At 42.9% G+C, this 13,902-nt stretch overlaps 1 protein-coding gene across 2 annotated transcripts in view; it reads right to left on the bottom strand.

Annotated features, from left to right (window-relative positions):
• Nucleotides 1–13,902, bottom strand: part of ABCC4 (ATP binding cassette subfamily C member 4 (PEL blood group)) — a 2,280,107-nt gene that overhangs the window by 1,889,375 nt on the left and 376,830 nt on the right. For both annotated transcript variants that reach the window (XM_069639145.1, XM_069639144.1), the window contains exon 3: nt 5,005–5,125. In XM_069639145.1, coding sequence (XP_069495246.1) covers nt 5,005–5,125 — 121 coding nt within the window. The remainder of the gene's footprint in view (nt 1–5,004; nt 5,126–13,902) is intronic.

A 13,902-nucleotide genomic window follows, 5' to 3' on the forward strand; every position in this document is an offset into this window, starting at 1 on the left:
CCCAGTCTAGACACATAACTTATTACAGTATGGCAGGCCACATTTAGACATGCCTAGACTGGTTCCACCAAAATGCCTGTTGAAGCAATAACCCCTATCATGGATGTTTTATCACAGATGCCCAGAAAAATATACAATGCCACAGTAAGAAACGGCTAGACTGGCAGTACCCAAATGCCAGTCTAGCCAGGTAATTAAACTTAGCAGAGCTGCTTCCTCAGAGATGTCCAGTTAAAAAAAAGTCCAGCCAAACTAACAAATGACTCTCTAGCCGCTAATAACATATCATGCCTGTTTAGCCTGGAGATGAATTACCATTATGTTTTATCGCATAAATCCCCACCCCCCACGCATCCCCTCTCCCTCCAACCCCCTGCCCCCAACCCCCAAAATAAGCACATCAGCCCACATTTACCTCCACGTTCGGTCCCTCTTCCTTATCCCACTGCTGACGTATGAGGCACATTGCCTCATAGGTAAGTACTAGGAGGAGGAAGAGTGGGGCTAGGAGTAATGAAGATTACAGGTAACTAATCCAGGCATTACCTCCAGTGCCTCATGCCTCATACACAAGAACTGGGACGAGGAAGAATAGGTAATGAAGATTACCAATAAGTAATCATGGCAATCAACACAAGCAGTGGCACAACACCACTGATCTGTCTGGGCTTCGGTCCTCTCCCCCACCCCCCTGAAATCTTGGGCTATGTTGACTCGACCTGGCTGACCTACAAAGCCATTGCCGGACAGAATAAGACACAGATGTTAAATGGCGCCTGTGTTTCACCGTTAACAAAGGACCAGCAATTACTAATGTAAAGCATTTCACCGTTAGTTTTTAGGCAGTTGAAATTGTGATGTGGATGTGGGTTTAGTACTTGCATGCCAGGGGAGTGATAGGAAGGGTAGAAAGTGGACAGCAGACTGCTCATTCTCACAGCAGTCCATAAGTGGGTGTGTCCAGACTTAAAGCAGAGTTTTAACTGCTTGCAACATTGAAGCTGCACTGAAAGTCTCATTAGACTGTGTAAAGTAGTTCGATGCCCCCAAACAAATAAGTTTGCCCCTCCCCCAGCGCCTGTGAAGTTAGCGCCTCTCCCAACATTTGAAGGGTCAGCCCCCTGAAATGTAAGTTTTGTTGAGCCCCTGAGCACATGCCTGCACACACACACCATTCACCATACACGCACACACACGCACACACAGCCACCCATACATTTAAGTGTGCACCCTTTCACCATACAGGCACGCCCAGGCAGGCAGCCACCCATACATTTATTTAAGTGTGAACCTTTTCCCATTCACTCTCACAGGCATACCCAGGCCGCATCATGCACCCACTCGTTAATGCGCATTACATTATAAACATATATAAACACACGCTAACATGCACGCACCCACATTTAAAGAAAGTAGATGTTCTTACCTTTAAGCCGTGGGTCCAGGGAACAAGACCTCCAGCTCCCTTCAGCAGCCAGGAATGCTTGTTCCCATCATCTGCAGAGGATCTGGAGTCCTCCCTGTCATGGGGTAGAGGGGAGCCCCAGTCACTCTGACTTCATAAAGAAATTATTTACCTTAAAGGACTGAAACGGAACAGGAATAATTTCTTTATGAAGGCAAAGTTCAAACAGAAACTATTTATTTTTGAAGTCATAGAGCTCCCCCGCCCCATGAGATGTAAGCCTCCAGCCAATAGGCTTCCATGTAAAGGGGTGGGGGAGGCCTCTGACTTCAGAAAGAAACAGTATCTATTTCTAGTCACTCTGCCTTGTTACGCTGTAACAGAAATACTTTCTTTATGAAGGCAGAGTGACTTCAAAAAGAAACTTTCTTTTTTCCGTTTTTTTATTTTAAAACTTTTTTTTAGTCTGAGGGGGCCCTCCCAGGACATGTGCGGGCCCCCGTTAAACCAGGGCTGCCATCAAATCAATGCTGTGCACGTTATACACAGCTCAAATTAGGTCTACCTAACGTTCTACAGTAAAGATATGCACTTATCTTGCTGAAGAGTGGGAAATGAAGAGGCGGAGTAAAGGACAGGAAGAGGCTAGAGGACAAGGACAGGAAATAGAATGGACTACAGAAATGAGTGGCAGAAATGGGAAATGTTTCTTTACAAAAAAAGAAAAAAGAAAATGAGAGGTTTATGACATTCATTTTATTTGTGGAAACTGCTTAAGAGTAAATTAAAAGAAGTTGAAGCATAATACTTGCCTCCGGTCTTGACATAGAATTAAAAAACAGGCATAATCTAGAAACCACTCGGGTGCCTGTAGAGAGGAAGAGCCCTACTCTTCCTCGTCCCAGTGATTCTGGCAAATAAAATTGGCAGTACACATCAGGAGAATAAACCACGTCTGCCAGAGACACCAAAGCTAAATAAGCAATTGCCTATTACAATCTAAAGAAGTGAAAAGACCAGGGCAAGAGGTTTTTCCCCCTTGGCTCTATTTGGAACTGGTTCAGGTGAAGGAAGTCATTTACCCTGGGATAAGCGTACAGAAAGCTTGTAGGCCTTTTCTTTGGCAAATTTAGTTTATGAGATATTATTGTTATCAAGATATCTGTATCTTAGAACATTCTTTGGTAAAGGTACTTGGTTTGGAACCTTCTGAACTGTATCTTTGCACTAAAGAACAGAGCTGCGACTGAGCAGCCGAATGACATTTTGATTTCCCCAGGTTGTACGTTATCGGTAGCATTCAGACTGTGAGGGTCAGATTAGGTTTTGGACACAGGACGGAGAATTTTATTTTAGACATTCTGACAAATACTGTCTCATCAGTTAGTTTTGTTGAGACAGGGAAACCCCTAATAGAGTTAAGGTTAGTGAGGAATTTGTGCAAACTCCTTTATTAATCGAATAAAAGCATTTGGGCAAATGAACACTGTCTCCTAACTCCAACCCCTCACAAGTGCCTTTAATGCAAAACCTTCTCTCTATATTTTCAAAGAGATCCCATGATATTTGGCAAGAAACTCGCGATGTTGAATTTAATGATAATTAAGATGTCCTTGTTTGGCATTAAGTCACCTCTAGAGTCCCATGCTGTCTACATTTACAATTGAAAGATGAGTGATGAGCGTTCCCCCTTCACAGTTGAAATGTGGCTTGGCAAAAAGAGGACATTCTGGCTTTATGTTAAAACAAAGTGTAAAAAAAAAATACAAAGAAGGCACTCTATATGAACTTTCTTCATACAAATGAATAGACTACAAACCTGACTTGACACTATTGAATGCACTTTCAATGTTTAAAGTAATGTTCTTTTTTCTATTCTCCATCTTAATGAAACTGAGACATGCTACTAGTGTAGAAAAGCAAGCAGCCAGATTGTACAGACTGTACACTAAAGAAGCATCAGACCTTGCTTTGGAGTCGGGCAACACAGTCTAGTTTTACAAACCTTTTGAACCTACATGTCTCAGCCAGTGGAACATTTCCAAAGACTGGTCTGAGCAGTACAACATCTTGATATCTGCTAACTAAACACTTTATGATAACATTCAATGGGTCCCACGATCCATTCAGAGAAAACACATTAAAAAATGCCTTCCCCTTTTCAGAAGACCAAAAGGATAATGAAATAGGCCATTGTTCTGAAGTTCGGACGTCCTCCATGAAATATCAAAGAGCTCCCTTAGAATCAAATGTACACACAAACTAGTTGCAATGGGTTAATTATTTTTGTAGTGTTACTTGCCTTTAATCAGGTTGCTTCAGGGACACAAAATCATACTGCCACATATAATGAGTAACATTGAAGGATGTAAAAGCAACTTGTTCACTTTGGAAAACAGTGAATGGCTTGTCAATAAACAGAGTATGACTCTGGCTAAGTCTTTGAGCGAACGTTATTGAAACAAGATCAACTTTATACTTTGAATTAAGCTCTCAACGCAACACTACCAATGGAAATCATTCCATTAGGCCTTACAATAAACCATGTAGATCCTTCTAAAGAGAAGGTATCCTACAAGTCTTTAAATTCAAGCATAAAAGCCAATGCATGAACATGAAATCTAAAGGAAGCATAAAAAAAGTCCCAAAATAATGAATTAATAAATAACTAATGTTACAATGTAGCCACCCTCCAATGCACTCAGGTTAGAAACCGTTTCCACTTTATCATGCTATTGTTGAGGACTTCCAGCTCTTTCTCAGTGTTGCTTCCTGAATTAGCTGAAGCTGATCAAGCTCTTTCTTTGCATAGCTGCCAAGTGAAGACGTATTGGACCATGCTGAAGTAACTCTCCTCCAATCTGGGAGAAGGGATCTGTTTAATGTAGAATCTTCTTGTGAAGTGAACAGGACAGGCACCCATTTGTAGAACACATTTAGCAGGTTCTAAAGTAACCAGAATTACAGCTCCTTCACATGAATCATATTTCTGAATAATGCAGTCAAGAAGGGCAAATCACTAGCAGAAATGCATTAAAGCAATCACCTGAAAGGGAAATTGCCAAGGAAAACCTGACTCTGGTAATCTTTAGTTGTGTGACAATTGAGTATTTAGAATTTAATTTAGTATTCATTAATGGGCATGCAATGTAATCTTTATTTTCATTCATATCAAATGTTTTACAGGTGTCTAGACAGCCAAAGATGTGTTCATAAAATGTAATCTCAGAATTATGCATGTTAAAGGTTTTTACATGCAGTCTTACATGGGATTTCACCCTATACCATTCTGTATCCTCACCAAATGCTTCTAATAAATAAGTAATTTTTGTACACACTGGACCTATTATTTGATGCGCCACCTTTCAATTAGCCTATATGAAACATATAACAAAAGATGAGTCACTAATAAACATCCTTAACTATGTTTAACATTCTCCTAAATCTTTTCCTTTTCCTACTGATTTTCATGTACAGCTTTACTTAATATTGTTACAAACCTTACATATCTAAAGATGTTGGTAGTCATACACCGGTACACGATCCATAATTTTAAAGAGTGTACTGAACATAAGTTCAGAGAATTAAATAACTATTACCTCAAGAAGTGTAAAAAATCCGAGAAGAGAATATGGTTTCCAATAGCAGTGTATAATTGCTCTTGATAAGAAAGGCTCACGTGCTTCTTTTTGAGCGAGTTGCTTTTCTTTTTCCCAGTGCCTATCAGACAACAAAAAGACACAAATGAAGAATGGTACAGTATTAAGAGTTGAAACAGAAATAGGCAATGTTTTGTAACTAAAGACTCTGAGGATGTGGTCTTTGAGTTATGTTGGGGGAAAGGGAAGAATTGTGCTGTCTGTTTCAGATCATATTTCCTGTGGCATTTCAAAATCATCAAATACGCTTTATTTCTGATCTAATCCATACAACAGAAACATTTAAAAATAGCAACAATCCAATATTCACAAACAATACAACCAGAAACAATACAGTTTGTGAATTTAGAAGAATTTTATAGCATAATAAATTGAATAAAATCATACAAAAATACAAAAAACACTACAGCACTTATTGTGAATTCATAGGCCTACAGTAAAAAACAATTGTACGCCCGTACTATTAAAGGATTAGAAAGTTGCTCTGAATATAAAATGCGAGACAACACAGTGAATCTATAAGATTTTAAAATGAATGACGTGGAACACCTATAAATCGACTGCATGGCATTTATGAAACTTACAACTAACATTGTTATGGCATGCCTGGAAGCGCAGAGCAGAGAGGTACCATATGCCTTTGTTGCAACACCCACCACATCCCCAATCCAGCTCCTAGCTAATTCATCACGAATCAGTGGCTAGCTATTTCTCCTGACTGTTATTCTAGATTGTTATTGTAGGAGATTTTAATATCCTCTTTGACTGCCCCAAAGCCTTACTCTCACAAACCTCACAAGAGGTATCCAGTCCTAAATCTGCTGAAGAAAAGGAAATGAGGGAGGGTAAGATAAAAGGATGGTAAAGTGTGAAATGGATTACAAACACAGGAAGTGAAGAATGCAGTAGGGGAAGTATATTTTTTGATAGCAAGAGTACATGTCAGCCATGTTAGGTGCACCATAATTAATTAATGCATTTTTTTATAACACGCTTAATACCGGCGACCAGTCCCTAAGCACAGGACCAGGACTCGCACCTCTGTTGCTCTTTGATGTCTTGCTTCCAAGACAAACACCTTGCCCTTGAGCTATCCTACCCACCCACCATAGTTATGCAAAAAGGTGGAGGCAGATATGTCCTTAAGTACAGAATAAATATAATGTTGGATGCATGAGGGGCTCAATAGTGTGCTTATGAAATCCATGAAGTTTGGTGTCTTACTTGCCTGGGCATCGAAATACGTTCTACCACAGGTGAATCTCCACAATGTAAATTCTGTGACTGCCAAGCCTGAGCCAAGAGGGGCATAGTTTAGAATAGACGGTTTTAAAAGGTGAATGTTGTTGGTAACAGGTGGTCAGGAAATCGAGTGTTCAATCTAGTACTGTCAAATTGAAAAACACCGGCACCTTGATGTCAAAAAGGTTATTAAAAGTGTGTGCTCTGTGTTGGATCATGCTAGGCTTTATTTTAGTTCACAGTGTGACATGGTGGTGCTTTACTTGGCAGAAGGATAACAGAGTATAGTTTTACAAAGGGAGAAAAAACAGCCTGAGCTCCCTATGCCAGCAGAGTTCATTAGACTGTGAAAAAGGTGGAGGTGTATGTCCAACAACCAGGCTAGACCGAGAGAGAAGGGCACAACATCTGTCCTTCTGAATACAGTGACAGTCCGGCACTTTATATTATGTTATTTCATGTTACCATAAGGTTATGACACACGTTGTTCCTTGCACGGCACTGTGTCCTGTGAGGTGGTCTTGCAGTGGTATAGAGGTGGATAGAATGGAAGTGAAACCTAAGTTATTTAAGCAATATGCCACAAGCGGCAGGTGCCTTACCAGACTCGGTAATGCGAAAACAAAGTAAGTTCCTAATAGAGGAACTCCCGTCCCCTGCACACTTTCACTAGCTCAAATAGAGCCCAATTATTAATATGACTTAGATACACCAAATATGTGTGTACATACTTTGCAATACTTATTATTTAGTTTAAAGCACACAAAAACCATTTTAGTATTCAATGAAGAACCTCCACACATAAGTTGTAGGTATTTCCAGTTTCTTTAATTTTCAATAATTCAATTATTGAAAATTAAAGAAACTGGAAATACCTACAATTTATGTGTGGAGGTTCTTCATTGAATACTAAAATGGTTTTTGTGTGCTTTAAACTAAATAATAAGTATTGCAAAGTATGTACACACATATTTGGTGCATCTAAGTCATATTAATAATTGGGCTCTATTTGAGCTAGTGAAAGTGTGCAGGGGACGGGAGTTCCTCTATTAGGAACTTATTTTGTTTTCGTATATTTTACAACCCCTATGCCAGGGTTGACGGTTATCTCCCCTGCACCTTAAATTGCCCTAAAAGCATTATTGTGCTATTTAACATTTATCCAAATACACAAACATCATCAATAGGAGTGCATGGTGAACACAATTGTGGTTTTCAGACTCGGTAATGCCCCAGCCACGAGGGCCATATTGCTATTAGTACCCCTTGCCCGCAAGACCAGGGCACTAAAAGCAAAATAATAAATGATAAAGAAAATGGCTGCAGGGAAAGGGAAAACAGAGTCAGTTTTCCCTTTCCATGGCGGCTTTCGTGAGCGGTCGCGCTGGGAACAGAAGTTTTCCCAGCGCGTTTGCTCCTGAAAAAGGAGAAATCAGAAGGTAAGTGGAGTTGGGAGGAGGTGAAGGGGGAGGACAGAAGTTTTTTTTTTTTTTTTTTTTTTAAAACATACCCGAGTCCCCGGTGGAAGGCGATGGCAGCTTCTCAGCCGTCTGGAGGCTCAGAGCGGGGATAGCCCCTCTACGAGCCTCCTCATTGGCTGAGGGGCTGCCATGCCCCCCGCCGGGAACAATGGCCATGGGATTGCCGGTCGGCTAAGGACCTGGCGAGAGCCAATCAGAATGTGTTTTATATTCTGGTTGACAATCGCTGGGTAGTAATGTGCTTTAAAACAGACTCACAGACAAGTTAAATGGTGATGTGGGCAATTTGTACACCTGGAAACCTTTTAATAACATCAATCGAGAGGGGTTGTTTGTCAAAAATGCAAATCTGCCCTGTTCACAACTCTCAAAATTAGCAACATTTTCAATGTTTTACCCCCTCTGTTACAATGTTTTTATTCTGTTCCCAATCTTTACCGCAGTGGTCACATTACAAATATGCGTTTCCTTTCACGCAAAATATTTAAAGGACATGAGCAGAGTCTTTGGCTCAGCAGTAGCGAGAGTTTTAAGACATCAACAATTCCTGGGAGTCCATGTGAGACTTGCCATGTTGCAACCAGACTAAAAACATGAGGGCAAACTTTTACTCCACCCAAAGGGCACGTACAGTCCGGTTCCATAGATAGGAAGGCTTGGAAGGAACTATGGGCACTTTTGAATGAGGATGAATTTCCAACTGTGGAGCCGCTAGGAGCAAAGGACTGGACTTGGCTTGGCTTCCCATTACTTCTTGAGGCCCGCTAGGTATATTATGGTGCTTATTATATTGTAATTGGTTCTTTATAACACGCTTAATACCCAGAGGTTTCTAAGCGCGGACCCGGGGATCGAACCTGTAACGCTCCACGTCGACTTGCTTCCAATGCGTTGCCTCTGAGCTATCCTCCTGAGATAGTAGCATGCTCCTCTTACAGCGAGGGTGGGCTCTTCCGGGAGTTCATTTGAATAATCCAAGCTTGGATTCTCGGCCTGGGCTGCAGGTACTGCGTCCTGCTAATAGAGGGCAGCATGTACATCTTTGGTCAAAGCAGGGGTCTAGAGTCTGCTTACCAGATTAAATGGGCTGCTATACTTTAGACGCTATGGACCTTTCCATACATTGAGTGCCTCTGCTGGGTTTTATTTATTTGGGTGTGCTGGGGATAGCTGTCTTCCACTCTATGGCTGCTTGAAAGCACTAGCACATTAGACATTAATGTGAAGTGGGAAAACAAATATCACATAATTTAACCTGACATAACATGGCCTAACCAGCTAGAAAAGAGAAACTAGCGCCATGTCCCCAAAAATAAAGTGGGTGAATAAATAAAAAAGAAAAACCACATGGGCATATGAGGGTCAGTTGGTGAGAGTGTTGCATTGCATCTAAACCCATGTCCCTTCACAATCAATGCCAGTCGCACACTGGACCTTCTAACCTCTTCAGGTCTGTTATTAAAGACTTTTCCGCCATAGCTGCTGCTCTAACTTGGTTTGATCACTAGTGCACTTTTCCATAAATGCCCTTTTTGGGTTCCTCCCGGCCCTGAATATATCCCCCCCCCCCCATCTATAAGAAAGATTGTCAGAGGAAACATATCCCACCTCCTACAATCTCATCCTCACTGATGCTTATCTTCTGGCCTCAGAAAAGTCCTGCAAAATTAAAAAAAGAAATTGGTCTAAAATAGTGAAATAAATACGCTGCGATGATAGGCAAGAATAACACAAAACATAACACTAAGCCATCTACACTGCCAAACAGGCTTTTTTCACTGCTTCAATTCAGGCCCCGGTCAAAGGCAGGCACGGGTGGTCTGGGAACCAAAAGAGGCCCTGCAAATAATTCTCAAAGTGGCCCCATATCACACTTTTTAAACAAGGCCAAACGTTTTCCTATGTGAAAATGTGGAAATAGTACACAAAAGAGGCCTAGGGTGCGGAGGCCTAACGGGAAATATCACAGGTTCACTATAGGCCAGTCGTTTAAAACTGTTCAGAACCTCCTTTCCCCCCCCAGGTCTCCGTCTCCTTCCGTTTATCCCCCGAGGAGCTTATCAATAAACTACTCACCGCTTCTATCCAACAAATACATCTCTGATGTAAAGGAATGACTCGCTGCAAATGATACACCGGGTAGAAGTGCCCAGAAACGCCATATCAACAACTTTCACTTTAAAAAATGATTCCCATGGAACACATGGAATCTTTACTTAACCCTATCGAAACCACTAACTACATTAAGGACCCATTTATTCTTCAGTGATCCAGATTTTCCAAACATCTTCTCCCCTACCTTAGTAAAATGATACACTCATTCTTTTCAGAGAGGGGTTTTCCCTCTAGTTCCAAACATGTTCCTGGAAAAGTATTTCTTGAATCCTAATAGCACAGTTAACTATAGGCCTACTGCTATTCTAACCCAGATCTCCAAGTTGCTGGAATCCATTGATACTTCCCAGCTGCAAGACTTTAAATCTGGGCCTCATTACGAGTTCGGCAGTGTGGTAAAAAAAAAATGGTTACCGCTGCATTACCACCAGTTTGCCATACCACTGAACTACAGGTTTGAAGGTACGGTAGAGGAAACACCTCCAGCAGAATGCTGGAGGCAATTCCTCTGCCTTACCGACCCAAAACTGTCAAATAAGTGTTAACATCAGTGGTAATATCGCCAAAATCCCCATGGAGTCCTATGCACTCCAATTAATAGGGATGAACACTGCCTACCACCACTTGTAATCCGGTGGTAATATTGCCAGTGGTAATTCCGCCATACCAAGTGGTGGTAACGGTAATACTGTATGGGGATAACTCAATGGTATTACTGCTGAGATACCACCAAACTCGTAATGAAGCGGTTTATCTCAGACTAACATCCTTTATCTCAATCCGGGTTGTGCGCTGAACATGGAACTGAATCAGCACTCCTTATCATGTGGGCTGTTACGCTCTTTGCTGCGGATGCAGGCAAAGTCACGGTCATCTGCCGGATGGACCTCTCTGCTGCAAATGACATGGTAGTTTCATAGATTACTTGAATGGGTGAAGAAGGAAGTCTACCTGTTCGCCCTGACCCTTCATTCACTTTTTTGGATGGCACTTTCCAAGCAGGTAGTGTCAGAACCCTATCATTCAGCCCCTCACCGACTCCCCCCAATACATGTTGGGTTTCCTGTAGTCCTCCCTTCCAGTCAATAGTTGCATTCATTCCCTGTTCAGAGTTATGCTGCAGTTCAAGATCCTGTATTGCTCAAACGCACAAATTTCCCCACATGCAGATATATGTACACCCTCCTAACGGTTGTTTAGTTTTTGGAGCTGGGTCTCAGTTTTGATGCCATTCAAAAATGGGTGGCAGACAGTTGGCTTCAACTCAACAAAAACAAACAACGGTTTCTTTACTCCTCCAACACCATCACTCGCAACAGCTGGTTTCCCCCACCCTCTTCCTTCTTTCCACTTGTAATAGACCCTTGGTGTCCCTTAGTCTCAGAAACGATTCTTATTGACATTCGAGATCTATCAGCTAAAATAGATAAAGCTGATGCTTCCCTTTATAACAGAGTTTCGGCTTATTATTGAAGGGGTCATGATTATATCTCGCCATGATTGCTGTAACTCTTCATACAGCGGCATGATGGCTTCAGCATTTTCCACATTTCAGAAGGCCCAAAAGGCAGCTGTCAGATACGATCTTGGCCTTCTCAAATGGGATCATTTCTTAGGTGCCAGGAGATCTTTGCGTTGGCAGGCAATCAGACAGAGGACAGTATTTAATGTCATGTGCCCAGAATATAAATTCCTCTGGGGCTCATCACCTGCCTAAATGCGTAGTAGACTCTCTATCTACTCTGTGAAAGAGCACACTGATACAGGGATTCTCATCATTTGCAAGGCCTGCTGCTCAACTCGCAGAGGTCACAGGTTTGCAGTTTGTTGGACAATGGCCCCTCAATCTCAAAAAACCTACCTCTTTAAAAGTCACGGGTATGTTTATTGACTGTCTCACCTGTAGGGATAGCTGTGTCAACTGGCAATCAAATTTGTGATGCACACTATACAAGGATTCCGTTCGCACACTACAAACCAAAAGCTTTGCAATTTTACTTTAAATATATTTAAATTACAGGGGAAAACAATGCATTTTTGGCACAAAAATGCTACGAAAACAATTTAACATTGTGTAACTCCCGGCCCAAATGGGGCTCTTTCAGGTATTGGGGTGCAGGCAGGCGCATGTAGGGGAAGCAGTAAAGGAAGAGAAGAGAAAAATGAAGACTATGACACCGTTTATAAAATGGTTCTTTGTTACATGGGTTTTACTCTGCTTGACTGGACTTCCCTGACTGTACCACGTGTCCCCACCATGAGGGACACACAGAACAATAGGCAGGTCTTCCTACCAATAAGGGTAGAGTGGACTTCTAAAGATTCCAAAAGGTAATGAAAATATAGACAGTTGAAAGTGATAGTTGAAATAAATAAAAAATCAAAAAAAAAAAATCAGAGAAAGACAGGTACAGTGGCTCAGAAAAGGGAACACAGAAGAGAAAAGGAAGACAAGAGCTCACTGGGGTGTTGCGGCCTTGAGCTGCTCCTTAGGCCAGCCTGAAGGTGGATGGCTGGGCTTATGCCTTCTGCAGCCCGGTGTGGATTTAAAGCCCAAGGCCACGTGTGGGGTGTGGCCTGAAAGCCCCAGTACGGGCCGCATGTGCAGGGCGATCCTGGGGGGCCAGACGGGATGGGCCAAAGGAACCAGAAGTCTGAGCCGCTTAGTGCCGGAGGCCTGGTGAAATGACCGCCCTGGCTGTGCCACACGAGTAAGTGGCCGAACCAGGATGAGACCTATAGGGATACAGTCAGCCCGGGGGACAGAGAGTGGGCCAGAGGAAGCAAAAGTCAGGGACCAGATGGTGCAAAGCGGGCCGAGGTGAAAATGGCACCGGGAATCATACCGGCCCCGGGGTCAGTCAGGCTGGGTGGTGAAAAGCAGGAATAATCGCAACGGCATGCGCAGGGCCACCAGCACCGCTGAGGGGTTGGTGAGGCATCTGCTCTCCAACGGACCAGACAGGGAGAGCGTGAGTGTAGAACTTACATGGAGCCCTGGTTGCTGCAACCTACGCAGCCGGGGCTCATCGCGGAGTGCAGAGTGGTTCAGCATAGGCTCCACTCTGGTAAGCAAAACCTAGGTAGGGCACAACAGACTTTCCCTGCCTGCTGGAAATAACGCAAAGCACTGCCACAAAGGAAATAAGGGCATTGACCCCCAGGGACAACACTAAGCACCACCACGGAGGAAAAGGATGTGAATAGGGCTCAATAAGCCCTGAAACACCCTCACAGAGGAAATGAACAGGTTTTCCAAAGCCCTATAAATCAAATGCTGCCACAGAGGAAATATCAGGACTGCACAAGCCCAAACAAGTGCAACACAGAATACACCAGCCAGCAAGGCCCCAACCTATGGCAGCCACCAGCGGCAGAGCATGGGTCTGACAAATTGATGCATGGCAGATCTAAGTGAAAAGTATGAAGGTACTGTACGTTGGAGTTATAAAATGTATAGCAAGACCGAAGTGGGTAGTGGGACTGGAAATAAGGGGCAGTCTGCAGCTGCCAAAGTTATTGTGAGGAACAGAAAAGAACAACAAGTTACTTACCAACTGGTAACGTTCTTTCGACTGGATGTTCCTCCAACGCATTCCGCATCTTTGACATGTAATGTCCATGTAATGTCCACAGCTGTGCACTTCGGAAACTTTTTCGGCAGAGGGCGTCCTGCGTCTATGGCATCGGGTCCATGTCCCCCGAGGACCTCCGTCGACGATAATGTCACAGGATGTTATAAATAGGACGCACGGCGCCCGTAGCCTCAGTTTAAGTTTTTTCCCCCAGACGTGTGACACCAGTCGGATGCCTGCTGGACTGCACTTAGCCTTGTGGAAACAGAAGCTGCAATCGCATAAGAAATTCTCCTGAGGGGCAGGCTGGGAGGGCGATGTGGAATGCGCTGGAGGAACACCCAGTCGAAAGAACGTTACCAGTTGGTAAGTAACTTTTTCTTCGAATGGATTGTGTCCTCCAACGCATTCCACATCTTTGACAG

The sequence above is a fragment of the Ambystoma mexicanum genome, chromosome 7q (assembly GCF_040938575.1).
Source record: "Ambystoma mexicanum isolate Mex_15411 chromosome 7q, UKY_AmexF1_1, whole genome shotgun sequence".
NCBI lineage: Eukaryota > Metazoa > Chordata > Amphibia > Caudata > Ambystomatidae > Ambystoma > Ambystoma mexicanum.